The following is a 21,183-nucleotide window of genomic DNA, read 5'->3' as shown; positions in this document are numbered from 1 at the left end:
TGGCCGGCCTTCTGCACTTGGTACATCTCACCTTGGACTGATTCGCTGATTTGTAAACCAGCATTATTAATACCAGTCGCTGCGCAAAGGGCCAAAGGTGAGCCGCCCCCTTCAAGTGTGCCCCTGCCCCTTGGCACATTCTCTCCAGCGGAGATGCGGTCCAGGCCGCTGCCTTTGGCCCAGGCCTCCTTGGGAAGACAGCTTCTTGAAAGACACAATGCGAAGCAGAGGAATGCAGCCAGAGCCAGAGGTTTCCAGCTTGCCATTCCCACCCATCCTAGCCGCCAGTCAGCCGTGAGAGATGCCGGGAGCTGCAGGCTGACACATCTGGCAGGTCACATTTATTTATTTATTATTTGTTTAAAACATTTTTATGCCGTCCCCATCGCAACAAAGCCTCGGGGCGGCTCACAACAAAATTTGCCCACCCCAGCCACAAAACGTGGTCAGGGAACTGACACCGGAAGGTCGCATCCACCCCACGGAGCACTTCGAGGTTCAGAAGGACAACACCCACCCTTGGCTTTTAAACCTGAAGTTTTCTTGTTTGGCATCATACCGGAAGATATTAACAGACAGGAAATGTATTTGATGTTACACTTAATCACAGCGGCGAGGATTGCATTTGCTCAGTACTGGAAAAGTGAGGAACTACCCACCGATGAACTGATTTTAAGAAAGATTCTGGACTGTGCAGAAATGGATAGATTGACTTTATCATTGAAGGAGAAAGAAGACACTGACTTCTATCAAACTTGGGATTTTTTCTATAATTGGCTGGAGAAACGGGACCTGGCGTAAATGTAGACATGTTTTCAAGTTATTATAAACTGATTTGAATATGATTATAGAATGTTAAAAAATATGTAGTAGAGGGTTGACCCAGTAAATCTGATGTATGTGAGAATTGATGTTTTTAGTATTAGTTTAAAACTTTAATAAAAAATTCTAAAAAAAAAAAAAAAAGGACAACACCCCACCGTGGCTTAATGTTCTTCCGGTGGTCGTTGGGCAGCCTCTCTCCATTCCAAAAGGTGGAAATGGCTTTCATAAGGCTTAATTATTTGTAAGACTTAATCATTAGCAACCAGAACCCCAGGCAACAACAGGCCGGTATGTGGGGCACGGCCCATGTTCCTCTGCCTTTCTGTTTTCTCTCTCATGCTCATTTAATGGATCGTTTGTTGATGGAACGCCCCACTGCAATCCAGGACACACTTCCATGTAAACACAGGGGGGCTTAGCTCCGAATGCACGTCCCTGAGGGCGCACTGGGAAGTGTCTTGGACTCCCACTGGCAACCAAACAGCAGAGGCCTTGCAGAAGCCGTGCCCGCTGCCCGTGTCTTTCTTCTCCCAGCCTTCCCTTCCCGATGCAGGCAAGGCCAGCCCTGTTCGGGTGACAGCCAAGAAGGAGATCGTGTTTCTCTAGCTGGGTTACAACAGGAGCCGGGACTGGAAGGAGGGAGCAGGTCTCACCCCGGAGGTTTTTACCAGAAGCCCCAAACTTTCAGGCCCCCACACACTTGCAAAGAGAGTCTCCGGCTGCCAGGCAAGCGCACTCTGGCACCCAAGCCCCACGGCTTCCCCTCGGCCACGCCACCACGGCCCCCCGCCCTGTCTTCCCCCACACGGGCCACGCGGTACCTCCGAGCCTTCTGCGTTGAAGTGATCCAGTGCTTGCTTCCGGATCTCGCCTTTGATGGAGCCGTCCAAGCGCTGCAGAGAGAAAGGGCAGCTGAGCAGGAGGGCTCTTGCAGAATCATGGCCCCCCCGGCCGGGGAGGGGGCTGCTGCGCCTCCGGAAAGTCAGCCCCCGCCCCAGTGTTGCTCCCTCCGGCTAGGAGCAAAGTGGCACTTTAAAAATAACAGCAATTAAAAATAACCGTGCCGCTGCAGGGGAAGGCGCTCTGGCTGCCTCAGCCAGCACCAGGTGACTGCAGCTCCTGTTACAGGCTCTGGGCCAGGGGAACATGGGGCCGAGCAGAGCGAGGGGCAAGGTGAGCCCAGTGGCTGGGCAGGACTTCAGTCCTGCAGGGCCAGGTCCAACCCCCGCATCCTCAGGTCGGGCTCTGATGCAGCGAGGCAAAGCGGGGGAACCCAGCTGGGCTTCTGCCATGCAAGAGAGGTGGCTGGGCAGGAGGAACCGGAACTCCCGGTGGGTACTGAGGCAGTTTCCTGCATCCACCGAGGCCAGGCCGAGGGCAGCGGACCCCCTCCACACATCCGCGGTGCCTTTCAAGGGCCGCCTCTTCTGCAAACCTCCCCACTCAGTGTAGCCTCCGAGAAGTCAGTGACCCCACCCCGTTCTGAGCGTCCCTGGCCGCGCACGTGTTCCTCACCGTGAGGCTCTGCTTGTCCATCCGGGGCTCGGAGGGGCACAAGCACGGGGCAGATGGTCTCCCACCCAGACAGGCCCACACCGAGCCCCTAAAGGTCATGCCGAGCTCCCCGCGCCACCTCCAGCCAAGCTCCACCCACCGTGCCCATCCTCACCTGGAAAGGGTAGTGCTTGATGGCCAGGTACTCTGCCAAGATGTCCAGCATCCTCACCATCTGGGAGAAGATGAGGACTCGGTTGCCCCTCTCCCGCAGCCTAGTCAGCAGTTTGTCCAGGAGGATTAGCTTCCCGCTGCTCCTGATTAACGACTGAAGAGAACACAGGCGGCATTGGCACGGAGCGCTTCCAACGTCGATGCAGCGGAGCAGCCGAGAGGCTGGGCTACCCGTTGGAAGTCCCCCCTTTGAATCTCAGCTCTGTGAGGAGCTGAGGAAGGAATGCTTGGCCAGCTGCTCTCCCTCTCATTCTTGTGGCCTCAGTTGCCCATCCCCATCTGTGAAACGGGCATAATGCCACAGGGCCGGGTGGCACTCAGCCGGAGAACGTGCAGCGCTTGCAACACTTAAAAGCACTGTACAAATGCATCACCATCAGCTTCACTGTCAGCCATTTCTCCGCCTCGTGCCAATCCTTCTCTGGAGGAGTGACCACGTGCCACGCTGAAATCACGTGGTTCACGACTCAGTGGCAGCACTGGTTCAACCCCTCTTCTCCGGTGAAAGCAGCGCTGATCTTATCAGCTCTGGGATGTTTGGCCACTTGTTTTTCGATCCATGCATTGTTTTGCAGGCCAAGCCTGAGGAAGGAATCAAAACCAGCAACAGCTGGAAAGGGCAGCGCCACTCATTGCCTCTGTATTTGAATAAGCTGGCCGCATCACCACCGCCTCGTCTATTCCTGTCCCTGCGAGCTAACACAGTGGCCACCACTGTACGCAACAGATGTTGTGGCAACCCACCAGGGAGCCGTGTGGCTAATAGAACTGGTTAGAATGCCAATACATGCATGCATGCATAAATACTCATAAATAAATTGCCACACTGGAGGAAGTGTCCATTTATCGCAGCATCCGATTTTGCCCAACAGCTGGCCAGATGCCTCTGGGAAGCTGAGACACTGTGCTCCGCCCAGCTCCCCATCTGCTATTCCCAGATGTTTCATCTCTCACTAGGGAACTTCCGGCCGCAGAAATAGCCATGGACTGGTCCCCCAACCACAAAGCCATTAAGAATGCGATGCTGAGCGTGCTGAGCTAAGAAAAGGGGCTTGAATTCCCAGCATTTCCCAGCTAGTCATGCTGGCCAAGGAAGGCTGGGAATTCAAGGGCCGTTTCCTGGCTAAACACGGCTAGGATTGCCCTCGTTGTTCCAAACCATCAAAATGGGTGGTTTTGCAAGCTCCTCCAGTCAGCGGGCACCTCCGGAACCTCAATTGTTTTGGAGCACTTTGCCAAAGCAGCTGCCACAAGGATGGGGTTTGCCCAGGGCTGGTGCGGCCGGCCAAGCACATGACGCTGATGTCTCCGAAGGCAAGCTGGGGAGACGCAGATGGAAATAACCTGCCCAAGGGCCTAAGTGCATGGTAGAAGTAGGAAATGAGTCCTGAAACAGGACTCTTTTATTTAACTCGGATGAAGACGGGGCTGGAGGAAAGCCCTCTGCCTCTGCAGTGTGACAAGCTACCAGGTGTGTGTGTGTGTGTGTGTGTGTGTGTGTGTGTGTGTGTGTGTGTGTAAACTAAGAAGAAAACTAAAATTCAGGAGATGCATGCAGTGCCGTGGCTTCCCGTGGTACCCAGGCCCTTGACATGGAGACCCCGGGCTATGGACACATCGGATGCCAGGGACCGTCACTTCCTTAACCCGCAACTCGCTGGTCAGTCAACTATTAAGCTCGCTGGGTTTGAAATGGCGCAGAGAAAGGCCTTCCTTGCAGGATCGCCACTCTGGGCTCCCTTCACGAGGCCCATCCGACCCAGTGCCACCTCAGAACCACACACAAGCGTCCGATCCACACCCGAGCACCCACCAAGAGCATCTCCTGGCTGTTCTCCTTCTCGTTCTCCTCGGGGGCCTTGATCAGGAAGCAGTGATTGCAGCATTTCTTCAGCTCCATCACGATGTTCAGGAAGCCGGACGTGCTCCCTCGGACCCCCTTGGAGAGGGCTTTGTAGTTCCTGGTTAAAATCCACCTGCAGCCACACGGAAAGGAAAGGATGCTCTGTTGAGATCTGCCGCAAGGCTTCCGGGTGGGGAGAGAATCAGAACCGCAGGGCAGAAATGGCAGCAAGTTTGCAGAGGTTCAACATGGGGCAACTGGGAAGGCGATTCGGGCTTTCGATCCACCTGTTGCCGGAGGCCACCTTAACCTGGCGTGCTCTCCAAGCAGCCCAGTGCAAGATCACTCCAGGCTGCCTGTAAGGTGTCTCCTGGATTTCCAACTCGAGACACTTAGTTTTACCTAAACTGGGAGGCAACACGGGGCCCTTTCCGTGCAGGAAGCAACCGCGAGGAAAGGGCATCTGGTTAGCAGGGTGGAGGGCAGAAGGGTGAAGCAAGCCAAGAGCAGTCCGTTTCACTGGGGGTGGGGTGTTCGTGGGCACACGCGTGTGCACAACCGCAGCCCTGCACCAGCCATGCCCCCTGGCCAAGGGCTGGAATGGCTGCTTACCGCTAGGATAGGGAGGGTGTGAGGAGCAAGCACGCCCTTCTCCGGAGGGCCCTGAGCAGGGGGACTTCTCGCTCGCACATCCTCTGGATGAGAATGAGTGGCTCAGAGAGCTAGCTGCAAGCAGAGCTGTGGCTGGGGACATCCCGAGGGTGAGAGCGAGCACATCCCTCCCGGCAGATGCGGGGGAAGTCAACGTCATTCCGTCTTTGCAGAGGGAAAGACAGACTGCTCCAGACGGCATGCTGAAACAGGGAAAATTCCAAGACTTCCCTTGGCCAAAAGCGAAGCCAGAGTGAGTCCCACGCCAGGTGGCCTTTTTCAATGGGGAAGAACCCAGGCCCTGTGGCCCCCAGTTCCCATTGCACACCGATCGATCCACGCTTTCTGGGCACAACGTCGTATCCCTGCAGGGCACCTACTTATAATATTGCTTCTGGAGGGCAGACATCTCCACCCGGAGAATCTGTTCCACTTTGGCCGGCAGGGACTTCTCCACGTCTTTCTTCACCCTACGCAGCAGGAAGGGCTCCAGGACCTTGTGCAGGCTCTGGTAGCCGTTCTCCCGCCCTTTCCCGTGGTCCTCTTCAAATTCCTCCCAGGACTCAAACCTGGTGGTCGAAAAGAGGTACGGTGAGATGCATGGGCGGTAAACATTCCAACCTCCCTTTCCTCCTAAAATACTGAAATGCTTGATGAATATTTCGCAGGTTTGGAAAAGAGGCGTTTGGTGTAGCTCGCTTTTGGCAAGAATGCAGAGTGGTTGCAAGGTGGGGAAGTGCGGGGGGGGGGAGGTTTGGGAGACATCAGGGAAAAGGTGATGAGCTAGCTAGCTTTACACACTGTGTGTGCTCACTTTCTTCCTCACATTTGCACGCACACGCACACACACCCTGCCCAAGGAACCTCATAATGCAAGCTACAAAGAGCTGAATGCCACAACCTTTCGTGCATTGGCGTCTATGGTGTCCTTCTCCGACCTTTTATTCTTCAGCACAGCACTGGCAGAGGCCAGGAGCTCTAGGAAGAGCAAGAAATCTTGCAAGATGTGCAAATCTGGCCCTTCAAAGCTGCTTGGCACTCCGCCCATGCCCAGCGCCTACATATCAGGGTGTGGGCCACTCATCCGCCATCGTCTGTGTACTCCGAAAGCTTTGCTCTCGGTCTCAGGTTCAACGATCCATTTTTCTAGCTAAGAAAGGGACTGAACATTCAAGTGACTGCACTGAATTATCCAACACTGCAGTTCCCTGGCACAAGAAAGGTCAGGGGGATCTACCGCGTATGAAAATGGATTTCCATGACTGTGGCTTGCAAATTCTACAACAGACCGGCCTTTTCTGACTTGCATGGATTCCACACCCCATTTGGTTTACTCCTTGGAGAGGTGTGTGCTAAAGCAGATTAGTGCAAGCACACATTCACTTAAAAGCACATTTATAAACAAACATGCAAAGTGCAATGCCATCATGACAATGGAACAAAAGACATTTGACAAGCTGCTAAAGACACATGGAACAAATTAAATAAAATCCGCACACCCCTACATGGCTCCCTCTCACAACGTGCGTGACCCAGCATCTCCCTAATGTTTGCACGCCTGTTGGTGCAAAACCTGTGTGCTTCATCCCATCAGCCCTGCATTTGCGCTACAGGAGGAGCAGCTGGTCCTACGGCCAAATGTCAGTTTCCAAAACAGGAAGGAGGCTTACTTCTCCGGCATAATAAAATGCAGCAGGGACCAGAGCTCTTTGAGGGAATTCTGCAGCGGAGTCCCGGTGATGAGCAGCCGGTGGTTAGACTTGAAGTCAATCAACGTCTTGTACAACAAGGAGTCGTCGTTCTTCAAGCGATGTGCTTCGTCCACACCCAGGAAGGCCCAGTTAATGCTTCCCAGAACCGTCTGCAAGAAGAAGCAAAATGTCAGCACTCAGCCTTGCCATCCGTGGAGATTCACAGCCTTTCTACAACTAGCCCCAGGAACTTTCTATTTTTGCCGAGGAAGCTCTGCACACCAGCTGCAAAACATCACTGCGATGCAAAATATTCCAGAAAGGATTTTAAGATGTGCAGTCCAGGCTGTTGTTCCCACTCAGCCAGAGTTTCCCTGGGTGACCTTGAGCCAGTCGCCAATTCTCAGCCTAACCTACCTTGCAGGGATGTTGTGAGGATAAAAAGGAAAATAAGGAGGAGAGGAGGAGGAAAATAATGGACTGGGTTCCTTGCAAAGTTAAAAGCCAGGAGTTGAATAAATTAAAGGGAGGAAATGCTGCAGCGATGGATCACATTTAATAAGGAAGCACATTGCCTTTGCAACAGTTACTTGGTCCCAAATATTTCTGCCAGGAGCTGCGCAGATACAGTACCAAACGGACACGGTCATGGCAGACTAGGGTGGACAATCCAGAAAAAAATCTTTCCCACTCCGTTGGGAGAGGCGCATCCCTGCCCTGGCCTAGTGTTCTGACAAAGCTCCATGAGTCAGTCCATCCCGCCAGCATTCGTGGCCTCCCTCTCGGGCTTGGCCTGGCTGCAGAAAACGAGCCGAGCTGAGAGGAAGCCTGCGAGTCCTCATGGCAGGAAGGCTGCCCCGCTGGGGACCTTCTTCCACGTCACACGCAGCAGAGGATGTGCAGGACCCAGTTCCTGGTGAGCGACAGGACGGGTGCTCTTGCCAGGGACTCGGACGCAGGGTTGCAACGAGGCGAGCAGAAACTGGGGAGCCCAACCTGGGGAACGCGTCAGATGGTCACCCCAGCGTGGATTCATGGAAGAGTCGGAAGGGGCCATGAAGCCATCGAGTCCACCCCCTGCTGCTGCAGGACACCAAGTCACACCATCCACTCAGGTGGCTGTCCAGTTTCTTCTGAATGTCTCCAGGGTGGGAGAGCCCCCCCACCTCTCCAGGCAGCTGGTTCCACTGCCGTATTGCTCTGACAGTGAGGAAGCTTTTCCTGATGTCCAGCCTGAACCTGGGTTGTCGCAACTTGAAATGATTCTTCCATGTCCTGCACTCTGGAATCAGTGAGAAGAGACCTTGGACTTCCTCTTTGTGGCAGCCTTTGAGGGACTTCTAGAGGGACAGCATGTCCTCCCTCAGTCTCCTCTTCTCGCGGCTGAACATGCCCAGTTCTCTCAGCCTCTCCTCACAGGGCAGTGTTTCCAAACCCTGGATCATTTCTGTTGCCCTCCGCTGGACCCTTTCTCATTAGCTGCATCTTGCTTAAATCTTGGTGCCCAGAACTGGGCACAGGATTCCAGGTGAGGTCTGCCTAGTGAGGCGCGCAGGGGAACCGCTCCTTCTCGTGATTTGGAAGCCATACTTCTGCTCATGCGCCCCAAACTCGGCTTTGCCCTCCGCATCCCTCCCATGCCGCCACACGCACCTTGTCCTTCAAGAGGATCTCATATGTGGTGATGAGTACATTGAACTTCAGCCGCTTGGTCTGCGCATGGACCCACTCGTACTCACGGATCTGATGGAGAGAGAGAGAGCTGCACGTCAGAGTTCCCCAGCGGTGTGTAAGGAAAGCAAGACGCTACTCTCTTGGCACGTGGCCGAGGATGATGGCCACTGTAGTCCAATACATCAGGGTGGCACCAGGCTGGGGAAGGCTGGTACACATGAACTGAGGTTTCAAGCTGCCTGGGCAGGTGTACGACCCATCTGGGGTTTGGGCTGGCTGGGGGTTGACTTAAGCACCAATTATCTGCTCCACTGCAAAGAGACTGAATCAGTCAGTCCTGGAGGAGATCAGCCCTGACTGCTCTTTGGAAGGTCAGGTACTAAAGCTGCAGCTCAGATACTTTGGCCACCTCATGAGAAGGAAGGACTCCCTGGAGAAGAGCCTGATGCTGGGAACGATTGATGGCAAAAGGAGAAGGGGCGACAGAGGATGAGGTGGCTGGATGGGGTCACTGGGGCGGTGGGGGTGGGCTTGGGGGGACTCCAAGGGATGGAGGAGGACAGGAGGGGCTGGGGGAATGTTGTCCGTGGGGTCGCGAGGGGTCGGGCATGACTTTGTGGCTGAACATAACATAAATCTGCTCCATTGACTTGGATCCAGATGCAAGTTGGATCAAATGTGCAACAGAAGAGCCCCCCCCCCTTTCCCACAGCAGCCCCTCCAGCCCCCAAATCATGGCTGTTAGGTCACCCTGAGTGGGATGAGCTTGATCGCAGGGGAATGCAGAGAACCCAAAAGTCCTCTCCTCTTGTGGGAAGCAGATCCCAGAGCAAAACCCTCTTATAACATGACTGATGCATTGCTCAAGTAACCAGATGTGGTACAGGGCCCCTGCCCAAGGATCCCAGCCTCCCTCGCTAAGTATTTTGCCTCCCCTTTGCACATAAAAATGCACCCTGTGCACTTAAAGTTTCTTTGCTTTTTGTTCAGCTTTTTGAAGGAGAAGAGCTTTAAAGCTTCTAGTCCTCAGGAGAAGTTGCAATTGTTGAAGAACACAGGAGCCTGCTTGATACAGAGATCCTTCCCTGGGCTGCCAAGAGATGCCCACAACTTTAGACAAAAGCCCACCCCAAATGGCTACCCCACTGCCCGCTTCCATCACCGCGCTTCCTTGGCTTTAGCTTACGCACAGCGTTTCTGCTCATCTGATCTCCTATGTAAACCACAACGTTTATCTCTGGGGCCCAGATCTCAAATTCTCTCTGCCACGACGTCAATGTTGACAAAGGGACCACTATCAGGAAAGGGCCGTACAGCTGATGTTGGTGGAAGAGGTAGGAGAGAAAGGAGATGGTCTGGATGGTCTTCCCCAAGCCCATCTCATCTGCCAGGATGACACTGTTGTTCCTAGAAAGACAGAGGAAAGGTGGCAGCTCCAGCCACACCAGCCCTTGGCTCCCCATTAACGTCAAGCCCACCCTGTGCCTAGGAAATGTTTGACGAACAGGCGTGCCACGGATGGAAAGACAACTCATATAACACAAGCCTGTGCCAATCAACTTTTCAGGAAAGGGGGAGGAAGTGAGGAAGGATCCGTTTCAGTAAGAAAAGCAGCCAGAATTCTGCTTGAAGCTTCAAGCTCCGTTCTCAGATAAGATGAAGGCCAACAGCCCAGTCCTATGGCCCACTGGATAGCATCGAGAAGGCCAAAGGATTTTTCCGATTCCCCAGTCATGCGGTTGGAAAAATAAGTGTTTCTGAGGAGTAGGTCCATGGGAACCTCTGAAACTGTTTTGTGCCCACTCAGATCAGGCTCATTATTGCCCGGGTTCAAATAATACGGTAACCCCCATTCAGGGGAGGCTGAGCATGGGCTGTGTTGAACTGTGGGTGGCTGTTGAAATGTGCTGTCTGAACCCAGGTGAGATAACAGTCCATGGTACATGGTCCACAGTGCACAACCCAGCAACAAACCAGAGATTCTCTTCCTGGATTGTTTGTGGTTTATTTATTTATTAATTTATTAAAAACTTTGCTACCCCCATTCCCCACTGGTGTCTCGGGCTTACACTAAAACGAGTAAGAAAAAACAAAATAGCACAGCATCCAATAATTGAAATAATAAAACCCCAGTTAAAATCAATTAAACATTAAAACAATGGGGAAATGAAAAGCTTTTAGCCTGATGCCAGAAAGAATATAACATTGGTGCCGGATGAACCTCTCTGGGGAGTGTATTCCACAATCGGGGTGCCACCACAGAGAAGGCCCTTTTCCAGGTAGCCACCCTCCTAATCTCCTTCAGGGAGGGCTCCCGGAGAAGGGGCTCTGCTGCAGATCTTAAGGGGCAGGAGGGCATGTCGGGAAAAGATGCTCCTTCAGGTATCCTGGTCCCAAGCCATTTAGGGCTTTATAGGTTAATACCAGCACCTTAAACTGAGCCCACACTTCAACTGGCAGCCATTGCAACCGGTAGAGGACCGGCATTATATGTGAATACCTGCCAGTCCCCGTTAACATCCTGGAGGTTAATAAACCACAGTGTGGCTTTTCCACGGCAAAGGAGCACGGAAACACGATGCTTTATTCCCGGGCTGGAGGGTCCCCATTCCATTCACAGCAGCGCTGGTGAAGCCCCTCTTTCACCTACTTGCACCATGAGTGAGCGAGCCAGTTGAGGCCTTCCAGCTGATAATCTCGGAGCTCCAAGTTCTCGCCACCAATATAGGAAGGCTGTTTCTTCAGGGCCACAAACCGCGGTCTTTGCTTCAGCACCTACGACAGAAAGTTCATAGACTCTCAAGCCGACCGAAGAAAGCCACAAGAGTTGAAAGGCTCAGTGCTCGGGGCCTTTTCATATACCACCCTGGAATTGGCAGTGAACCGAGAGTGCCCCAAGCCCCTCTTTTGTGATCATGGAGGTGCATCTCTGCTGAGATGGCACCTGCCAGAAACGAGGATAATGAAGGCGCCTTTTGGAGCACATGGAATAGCTGTCCTAGGTGAGCTGGCAAGCATCCAGTGGAGACCTGCCACAGCTTGAAGGGCCGGCTTTCTATAGTGAATGCTGACACTATCACTTTATTATTGAATTCATTCAATGTGTAATTTACATTTTGTTGTCAGTTATTAATTTAATTTTTGGCTGCTAATTTACAGATTGTATTTTCTCATGCTGTGAGTGCTATTATAATTTGATTGTGTGAGAGGTTTACAACCTATTAGTTGTACCGTTTTTATCTGTTTTATCCATTGTATTATATGCTGTTTGCAGCATCTGTAAGCTGCCCAGAGGATCTTTGGGTTATGGGGTGGCACAGAAATGGAATTCAGTCATCAATCAATCAATCAATAAAACAAGGAAGGTGATTTGCTGCACCTGTTCAAGGAATCGTCTTCCAGATTTGGATGGGTGGTCCACTGTGCATTTTAAAGAGGGGGGGAGCACCCTGTACACATGGGTTGCACTGAATGAGTTTTGCTGTAAGGAGGCACTGATGCACTTGGCCTGAGGTAGAGAAGGAAGCTGGGTTTGGAACTCAAATGCTACTCTAAATCAGGAGTTCCACAGAGTTATTTTCTACAAGAAAGACTCACAAGCAAGCTGCAATGGGTGTCTGTGCGTGTGTGGGGGGGGAGGGGTCTTCTTTGCAAAGCAAGGAGGGTCTTCAAGCTGAAAAGCAGGGGTGTGGAACCTCCGGTCTGGGGATTCCCTCTGTGGCCATGCTCCTTCGGCTGGCCCCTTTCCCTTTTCCCCAGCCACCAACCTGGGCTCGCTTCCCAGCTGTTGTACAGATGTTTCTCCATTCTAAAAAGCTGGATTGCCTTTGCCAAGAATTACTTACTGGCACCAAAAGGTTTCAGCTAAATGTATGGGTCCCGTCCTTTCTGTCCTCAGTTCCACCCCTTTACCCACCTTGCCCACCAACAAAACACAGCTCAAGAGCTTCTACGGAACGGGATGGAAAGGAAGTTTTCCCCAGGCTGAAAGCGGCACTTCTTTCTGCTACAGCAGAAAACAACTGCTAATCATCCACCGTACAATGATCAAAAAGCCCCAATCTTTTTTTCAATGCAGAGCCAATATTTAATTTGAAAAGTCCCTCTTATATCATATCATCTTATTCTATTTTAGCTTATTTTATTCTATCAATGTCCTGTGCCACTTTTATTCTCTCTCTCATTGGTCACTATAGTCTATTGTGATAGTCATTTGAATTCACTGATTTCATTGCTGCTTCCTATGCCGTGAGCCGCCCGGAGAGCCTATGGCTAAGGGGGCAGAGCACAAATCAAATAAATAAGCAACCAGACTTAAAGACAGCACGGGGGAACGGCCTACCTTGCAGTCCCGAGTAGGCATCGTTTTGGAGTTGTTCCTGCTGTTGAAGCTGTCGATGCAGTGCTGGAATTTCTTGCTTATCAGGGCTTCGTCCTCCCAGCTACAATCCGCGTACGGAAGCCCCATCCACTTACAAAGGTATTCCGGCTCGTTGGAGGGAGTTTTGCGGTTGTGAGCTACAGACAGTACGGGGAGACAAGGGAGCAGTGTAGCAGGGGCTTCTGCTTTGGTGGGAGATGAATTCCTCGGAACTCCGGAGTCCAGCCTCCACCTCTGGTTTCTCCCATTGCAATATCTTGGGGGCAGAGCTGGGAAGGTCAAGCCGAAAGCCCAGGGGGCTCCTGGGCAAGCCGCAAATGGCCCAAGCCCCTCCCTTGCCTGTTCACCCAAAGCAGCCCAGAAGCCCCTGCAGGTGAGTAACCCGGCTGGGCAAGACCAGCAGACCGACGGCGCTTCGTAGCCTCCTAGCAGGCTAGGACATCCGTTCTCAGGCCAGCGGCTTTTGTGGGTTTCTTTACCAGGCCACCGGTTACGTTTCCCTTACTATAGGGCAATTGGGCCATTCTTTCACCTATAGGAAAGAACCTTGCATGGTAAAGAACCATCCCTGCATGGCTGCAACGCAGCAGTTGATGGACGACGACCTGGGCAAGCTTTGAAACGAGGGCTCTGTGGGCTTTTACCAGACCTGTTCTTCTGTACGCAAGTCAAGTCAAAATGTTAAGAAGCCAGCTTACCTAGAAATTCAGACCCCGGTGTGGCCGATTTGCTGGTCTTCATAGCTACAGATACCAAGGACAGAAGAGTATCCATTAATTTCATGACTGAGGGCCTTCGCCACAGACATGGAAGCATGAAATGTGTTTGCAGCTCGCACTGTGTGCTTAAAAGAGAAAGCGCTTCAGTGCAAGCCTGCTATGGGCTTTGGAGCCTTCTCGACACGATACTGCTGCATCACAGCCTTGCCCCTGGAGGCAGGCTCCTGTGATTCCTCGAAAAGTGATAGAACCAAGTTGAACCTTCAAGAGATCAAAGAAGTAATTGTTTGTATGTGTTCATTGAACTGGCTGGGTCAGGTCCAGGCACATGGTTTGCCTTTTTGAATAAGTAAAATCAAGGAATCACAGAAATAGGTTTTTAGGAACCGTGCCTTTGACATATGCTATGCTTACTTCAACTAACTCCCTTCTGAGCATCTCAGCAACCACTGCGAATGTAGCACTTCGCTCCATGGGACACATTTAATCTGGTCAAATAATTGCTTTGGATATGGCCCTTAACATCTGGTGCTCTATAGCCTGAAGTGCCAGATCCTGCCTAATCTCAGAAGCTAAGCAGGGCCTGGCCTGGTTAGAGTCTGGATGGGAGACTTGAGTCCTGCATTAAACAGGGGGCTGGACCCGGTGACCTGCTAGGCCCCTTCCAGCTCTATGATTCCATTACTCTAATTAGCTGGTTCTCAATCTTCTCTCTACGCCCGCCAGGTTATGATGTACCTATGTCCTGTTTTATGTTGTAGCATGTTGCAATTCTGCTTTCAACTGAGCCAACTGCACAAATTCTGTACGAATTTTGCAGCACAAATAAACAAGCTTGGAGCAAACACCAGCGGCATGAAGTGCTGCTATTCCAGGTTCCAGCCAGCCATGTCCTTTCATAAGGTGCTCCATGCCAGGCCTCCACTGCTCCTCTTTGCCCCGCAAGACAAAGTCAGCATTGTGTCCCCACTGCGTCTGATCAGTCTTCTTTGAGCAGGTCGTGGCGAGTTCCATTTCAGTCCTTTCTCTCTCCTTTTGTATTCTGCAAACCTTCCTGACACTTGCCCTGTGTTTTATGCAGGAATGGGGAATTTTGGGCTGTAATTAACCAGTTACGGCGGCAACTATGCACATGATTAGGCAGGGAAAAGTCCCCTAAATGGGAGCCGTAGGACTTTCTCGGTCTAGATAAGGATACACTCGTGCTCTAAACTGAGATGTGCTGTGCAAAGAATTCCGAGATGTTCAAATAGGTGACAGCGACCTTCCCTAATAGGATGCCTGAGAGATGTGCTGGATTACAACACCCACCAGTCCCAGCCAGCACAGGAATGATGAGATTTGTAGCCCAAAACCATTGCAAGGTACAGACTGCAGAAGGCTGGGGTACGATATCAATTCAACAAACCAAAGCCATCCTTATAGTTCAAAGGAACACTAGCAGTAAAGTTTTATTTTTCATTCCCTTATGTACTTTTTCCATTAAAATATTTCTCTGCCAGCCTTGCGCCATCTTCTAAAGCTCCGACAAGACCTCCTTCAGCATCAGAACCGAAGCAGCCTCTAAAGGACGGCAGGCTTCCCCATTGCTCAAGGCTTTCCCCACCAAATGACCCACTGAAGGTTTCACCGATTGATCTCACCCACTCCCACCACCCACGGCACGTGGGGCAAAAAGAAGCCATCGCTCTCACCAATGACTCGTTCCACGATCTGGTACTGCTTGTTCAACTCGGAGGCCAGTTCCTGCTGGCAGTTGTAATACTCCACATCTTCGGGGGTCACCTTGGCCAGCCTGTACAGGAAGAGGCAGATCAGGGCCTTTGCAGAGAAGGGGCTGGCAGAAGCTGCCTTCACTTCAAAGGCCGCCTGGTGCAGAAAGGGCCCCCTGGGCTTGGCGCAATTCCAGGCCAGGTCGGGAGCCCCCCCCCCAGAGAGTCCGGCGGGGCGACGTACCACTGCTTGACCTCCTCCTCCTTCTTCTTGTAGTTCTCCAGCTTCTTCAGGCCTTTCACCTTCTGCTGCTGCAGGGAGTCCTCGCTCTCCCACGTGCTGTGGATGTACGACCAGCCCTTCCACTTGATCAGGAACTGGGCCTCGCCTTCCTCCTTCTCCGCATCGAAGTCGGCGCAGGGGTCGCCGCTGGCTTCTGTCGCGTACACAGTGGTGGATGCGCCGGTGGCTGCCGAGAGGGGAGAGACCAGACCTGACTGAGATGCATACCGGAGTGTTCCTGTGCGGAAGCATTTTGGGGTCTCTCCCCCTCCAACTATACATCCATGTTCTGTCCCTGCTGAGTGCGCAGAGCACTTTCCATTTATTTATTTATTAGATTTATACCCCACCTTTTATCCTTCGAAGGAACTCAAAGCAGCTTACATCCTCCTCCTCCTCCTGCGCAAAATCTCACCCCCACAACAACCCTGTGAGGTAGACTGGGCTGAGAGTCCGTGACTGGCCCAAGGTTACCCAGATGGCTGAGCGGGGACTTGAACCCGGCTCACCCAAGCCTCAGTCCCACGCTCTTAATCACTGCACCACACTGGCTCACTGTCTCGTTCCACTTTGCGGTTCCCCCCACTCCACTGCACCCGCACACCCAAGACTTTTTCTGGGAGGCATTTTCATGATGGCATGTCAGTGCCAAATGTGCCGGCGGACGGCTGTCAGGCTCTAGCACGAGACAGGATGCCCGGCCCTCGGCAGGTGCTGCGGGTGTGTGTGCGTGGCCGAGGTTGGCCTGATGCCGCCGGAACGTTCCGAGCTGGTCTGCGTTCCGCCCCTGCTGCAATGCAGAAACGTGCTCCAGGCAGGGCTGCCCCGAAAACTGTTCCCAAGCTGTGGCTGGCCCAGAACGGCGTGGCCGCAGCATTGACGGGCCAGCCGCAGGGAGCATGCGAGCCCCTGGCCCCGGCAGCACCGCTGGCCACCGTGCAGGTGCTGCTTCAGACTTACAACGCCCCGTGCGGCTCGCAACCGGGACGCCGAAGGACCGCACATCTCTGCCAGGTCCCCCCGACCATCAGGAGAGGCCCTTCCCTGCAGAGCGCTCACATTCGGTGGTGCTTGGCGGCAGCTCCCAGGCTGGGCAGCTCCCACCCCAGGGAGGCCGCGTCTCGCCCTCTCTGCCGCCTCCCGAAAGCAAGCAAAGGCCGCTGTGCTTCAGACAGCCTTTGGCCTGCAAGTGGCCGCTGCCAGGAGCCTCCCGAGGGCCTCCCAGAACGGCTGCCAGAAACTCCCCTCTCGCGCCGCGGTCCCATGTCACCCCACCGAGCGTCGCCGGGCCCCTCGTGCATCCCTGCCCTTGCCCTGCCCACCCCTTGCAGCGTTCCACCCCCCAAGGCGAGTGCCGCTGGGCCGGGCAAGCCTAGGCACCCGTACTCACCTCCTTTCTTGCCCACCCGCCAGTCGAGCACTTTCTCGATGGTCTCGCTGTTGTCCTGCTGCTCCTCCGTGCCTTCCCCGGTCATCTCGATCAGGTCGTCCGAGTCCGTCTCAAAGTCGTCGTCTTCCTTGTAACTGCGGCGGGGGCAAAAGGAGGCCGCGTGAGGTTCTCCGCCCCACCGTGCATTTCCAGGAGACAGAGCCGAGGGCAGGCAGGCACCGTCCCTCTGACCGTGTGCCCATCAGCTCTGGCTAGCAGGCCATGGTGCAGGACGATGGGAGCTACAATCCAGGAACAAGGGCCACGCCTCCCCCAGCCCTGAACTGGACGATCATGTCCTGCAAAGCACCGGGAGGCATCAGCGCTCCAGCCACCTGGCCACGCTTTGGCACAGGCATCCTGCCAGCACCGTCCGTCCGCGCGTGTGTGTGTGTGTGCGCGTGCAGCGGGGAGGTGGCTCAGAAACAGGCAGTGCAGGTTAAAGGCATCGCCCTTTCAGAAGGGGCGCTGCCGCGGCCCCGGAGAAGCCCTGTCAGGACACGCACACGCAGGAGAGTGAGACGGATCTCACGCGGACTGGATGCAGGAGAGGCGGCCCAGCCCGTGAGAAAGTAAAGCCAAATGCTGGGGCAGTTTGAAGGGGCTGCCTGCAACAGGATCTCCAAAGGCGGCAGACAGATCCTTCCCCGCCCCCGGAAAAAACCCACAAAGCTAGCCAAAGCCTGTTCTGGTCACATTGAGGGTGGGGGTGAGGCATCTTGGTATCCCCTGGAATACCTCCAAGAGGACCATTTGGACAAAGCGGGCCCCTGCCCACAACCCACTTGCCCGTGTCAGGCAAGTGGCCGCTGGATGGCTTTCTGCACCACACAAAACCGTCCAGAGAGCTTTGCTTAAGGCAACCCCGCGTGGAAACCTCGGGGCACGAACGGCCGCACCGCAGCTGCTCCCAAGGAACTGCGAAGAAGAGCAGAGCTGCCTCCAAGCGTGCCAGATCCATCACGATCTTTACCAGAACCCCGAGATCTAGTCCCCCAGAGCTGTTTGCAAAAGACGTTGCCTTTGAATTACTGAATTCTGGGCCCAGGAATTCATTCTGAGCACCGGAACGCCTTCTCCTCGGAGTCCCACTGCGGGACTTCCACTCCTGGTTGGCCGAGGCCTTCTCCAGACAAGCAGCATCATTTCTGCATTTGCGCACGAGGAGCGGGGTGGGAGCATTTGGTTGCTGCCGCCGTGAAGCCACTGGGAGCCAGAAATGGATCCAGGCTGGGCCACCACACACCCTCCAGAGAAATACCCGCAGAGCCAGACGGACCACTTTCCCACCCTTGCTGAGAGGAGCAAAGACGGTGGCTGGATTTGGGTTTGGCACCAAACACTCAACCTGGACACATGGGCTCACGCCCCACCCCATTACCTGACGTTTTTAGCTGCTCGGCGCCGGGTCTGTCTTTTAGGCGCCTCATCGTCTTCTTCATCCTCCTCATCCTCCGACGATTCCGTCTTCCGTCGCCTCTTGCCACGCTGGGGCTTGTGCACTTTCTTTGCAATGGTTTTGCCCACTGCTCTAAAATGAGCAACAGACAGGAAGATATAATGCAGTTTGTAGGATGCGAAACACGGGGCAGGGGTCCACATGCCTTTGGGGCCAGCCGCATAAACTGTGAATGCGTTCACGAAACAGATGGCCCAGGCCGACACACGGCGGGCCACAAAACTCTCCTTTCCCGGAAGGAAGCATGGAGCGGCTGCAAGGGACGTTAATTGTCCAGGAGGAAGCTGAGGGTCTGATTTCCAAAATATGAAGCCACTCCTTTCAACCTAAATAAGAACGGGGCTTGGGGAACACCCAGGCTTTTTTAAAGAAGCAATTAAAAGTATTTTAAAAGTCAGAATAGGTAAGGAACATGACGGACACCAGAGATCTCTACAGGTATACTGGGCCCCACAGAAACCAGGATGGACCCCCAGGGGAGGGTCTGTGGGGAGGAAACGGGGGGCCAAGCACAGCTATCAGGACCCTCCACAAAGCCAAGCCGCAAAATCAACCACGCGCCCCCTTGGGAGGGTCCTCGCGTTGGAGGTCCTGGCCCCCCTCGGGCTTCTCGACAGCGAAGTGGCTGCAGAAACGCAGCGGGCGGCATTTTCCCCCTTGCTTTATGTCAGGCTGGGAAAATGCCCTCTTGCTGAACATCCGTACGCCAAGCGAGCCAAAAAGGGGCAGGAGCCGCGGGGGTGGCAACCCCGAGGAGGACCCCTCCCAGTCCCTCTCACCTCCTGAGCACCGGTCTCCTGGCCTTCACTTTCTTCTGCTCCGCCTCGCTTTCCGCACTGGTGCCTTGCTCCTGCCCATCCTCATCCTCGTCATCATCCCCGGAGCACTCCCTCTTCCACTTGTCTCTAGTTTTGCAAGCAGAACGGCCCGAGGCCATTATTATCCCTATTGTCACCAGCGTTACTGGTCTTTAACTGGCGGCTCAGGGTCTGACCAGGAGAGGAGAAGAGGCAGGCAGGAGTGCATCCGTGGGGCTCCTCCTTTGCTTCAGGGGTCTCCTCCTTCCCCTCCCCACTGAAAAAGGGGGCGGCAGAACCAAGAGGCAAAGGCATTCCTCCTGCTTTAACTGGTGTGCCGAAACGGGGGCTACAAGAAGAACGAGCAAAGCTGGGTCAGCCAAAATGCCCTGCATCGCGCCGACCTGCACTGACAGGCGTCCCGTGGCCTCCCAGCCACCTTGGCAGCGTGCGGAGGACCCTGCAGGGAGAGGACAGGCCTGCAAACGTCAAAAGGGGCAGCCGGCAAGTCTGCAGGCCGGGAGGCAGCCCAGCAAGACGGGCGTGTGAAACGCCCGGCCACCGGGGGCGATTCCGCTCCCCAGAGCGCACCGAACGGTGCCAAACGCGCCGCGACAGACCCTGCAGCCCGGCACGGAAAGGTAACGCAGATGACACGCCTTGTTCAGAAGCAGAACCGTGCTCCTCAGAGGTCCAGGAGGGCAGTTTTGCTTCCACACAAAGCGCACGCAATTGGAAGATGTGGGGTAGTTTGCAAAAAGGGTGAGGGGCGCACAGGTTGCTCACCCCGTTCGACAATGTTGGGTCATTGCTCCAGGTAAGCAAAGAACCCATACATGGGCCTGTTCAGAGGACAGAAAAGCGGGGGGCAATGAACCTCAGAAGTATCCCACACAGGTGAGAATTCTTCCCAAAAACAGAGCCCACGTTTTCTTCGGAAACAAGGCACATTTCTCCAAACTTACGCTTTTTTCACTTGCTTCTGGCTTCTTCTTTTGGGGCTTTCGCTCTCAGACTCGCTATTTCCCTTAAACGAAAGGAGAGAGGAAGGAGAACAGCCAATGAGGGTGGGTGGGGCAGGCGTTTCCCGCTCTCCACGCCCAGCCAGTGCAAGGAAATCAGACGCACAATCGCTCACACCCACATGGCAACACTGCGCCACACGGACAAGACGCTGGGGTGCGCTCGGCGTGACTAGGCACACGCTGCCTGCCAAAGCGATGCCTCTGGTGCCGGCAAAACCGGCAGTTTCTTTTGGAAAAGCCCAGCTGCACCAAAGATGTACAAACGGTGGAGTGACAAGTGCCCAACAAGAAACCAAAAGCAGAAACTAAAGAGAGGAAGAGTGGGATGCGTGGCTTCCTAGGAATATCGGGAGTGGCTTTACGCTGCAGGACGCTTGGCTCCATCCAGCCCAGTACTGCAGACGCGGACTGGCAGCAGTGGCTCTCCAGGGTTTCAGACAGAGCTTTCGCCTCTGCCTGGAGAAGCAGAGGCTTCAAGTTTGAGCCTACAGACCATGGGGTCCTTCAGGCTCACAAGCTAATCTCATTGCTGTAAACCCTCGTGAGATTACTAGAAAAAATGACAGGATAGAAAAGGTTTAAATAAAACCACTAAATAAATAATCCAGCAAGAAGATGCCCAGCAGAGTCTCTGTAGGGCAATTAGAGAGAAACTGGGTGGTTCAGTTCACGCGAGGATCCTCCTCCTCTATGGGGTGGGGTCTTACACCACAGAGGGCGCACACACGTCTGGCCGGCTTGCTCCACCACGCTCCAATGCCCGGCGTTGCGCAGTGGCCCCAACAAAGACGCTGATTTGTGAGGCACCCAGCACAGCAATGTTGAAAACAGTTGCGATGCCAAGATTCAGCACCGTGGATTCTCGAGGCGGCATCACGGCAGACGGCTCCATGTCCAGAACATAATGACGGGACTGCCGCAGGGAAGCGTGGCAAGAGGGTGGCAAGGGCAAGACCTTTCAGCACG

The 21,183-nt window shown here is 54.0% G+C and overlaps 1 protein-coding gene across 8 annotated transcripts in view; it reads right to left on the bottom strand.

The window, feature by feature from the left end:
- CHD2 (chromodomain helicase DNA binding protein 2) overlaps nt 1-21,183 on the bottom strand; it is an 80,982-nt gene that overhangs the window by 30,932 nt on the left and 28,867 nt on the right. For all 8 annotated transcript variants that reach the window (XR_006416171.1, XM_044445076.1, XM_044445078.1 and 5 more), the window contains 16 exons: nt 20,158-20,219; nt 19,175-19,300; nt 18,318-18,467; nt 16,898-17,031; nt 15,469-15,694; nt 15,207-15,307; nt 13,492-13,536; nt 12,755-12,930; nt 11,063-11,187; nt 9,603-9,819; nt 8,392-8,481; nt 6,718-6,908; nt 5,428-5,616; nt 4,367-4,529; nt 2,495-2,647; nt 1,647-1,718 (listed from right to left, as the gene is read on the bottom strand). Coding sequence is in view for 7 of the 8 variants with exons in the window: in XM_044445076.1 (XP_044301011.1) it covers nt 1,647-1,718; nt 2,495-2,647; nt 4,367-4,529; nt 5,428-5,616; nt 6,718-6,908; nt 8,392-8,481; nt 9,603-9,819; nt 11,063-11,187; nt 12,755-12,930; nt 13,492-13,536; nt 15,207-15,307; nt 15,469-15,694; nt 16,898-17,031; nt 18,318-18,467; nt 19,175-19,300; nt 20,158-20,219 (2,220 nt within the window). In the remaining variant the exon portion in view is untranslated. The remainder of the gene's footprint in view (nt 1-1,646; nt 1,719-2,494; nt 2,648-4,366; nt 4,530-5,427; nt 5,617-6,717; nt 6,909-8,391; nt 8,482-9,602; nt 9,820-11,062; nt 11,188-12,754; nt 12,931-13,491; nt 13,537-15,206; nt 15,308-15,468; nt 15,695-16,897; nt 17,032-18,317; nt 18,468-19,174; nt 19,301-20,157; nt 20,220-21,183) is intronic.

Source organism: Varanus komodoensis, unplaced genomic scaffold, assembly GCF_004798865.1.
Source record: "Varanus komodoensis strain SLA01 unplaced genomic scaffold, ASM479886v1 scaffold46_3, whole genome shotgun sequence".
Classification (NCBI taxonomy): Eukaryota; Metazoa; Chordata; class Lepidosauria; order Squamata; family Varanidae; genus Varanus; species Varanus komodoensis.
Note: the sequence above shows the minus strand (reverse complement) of the source record. Positions and strands in the feature narration are given on the sequence as shown.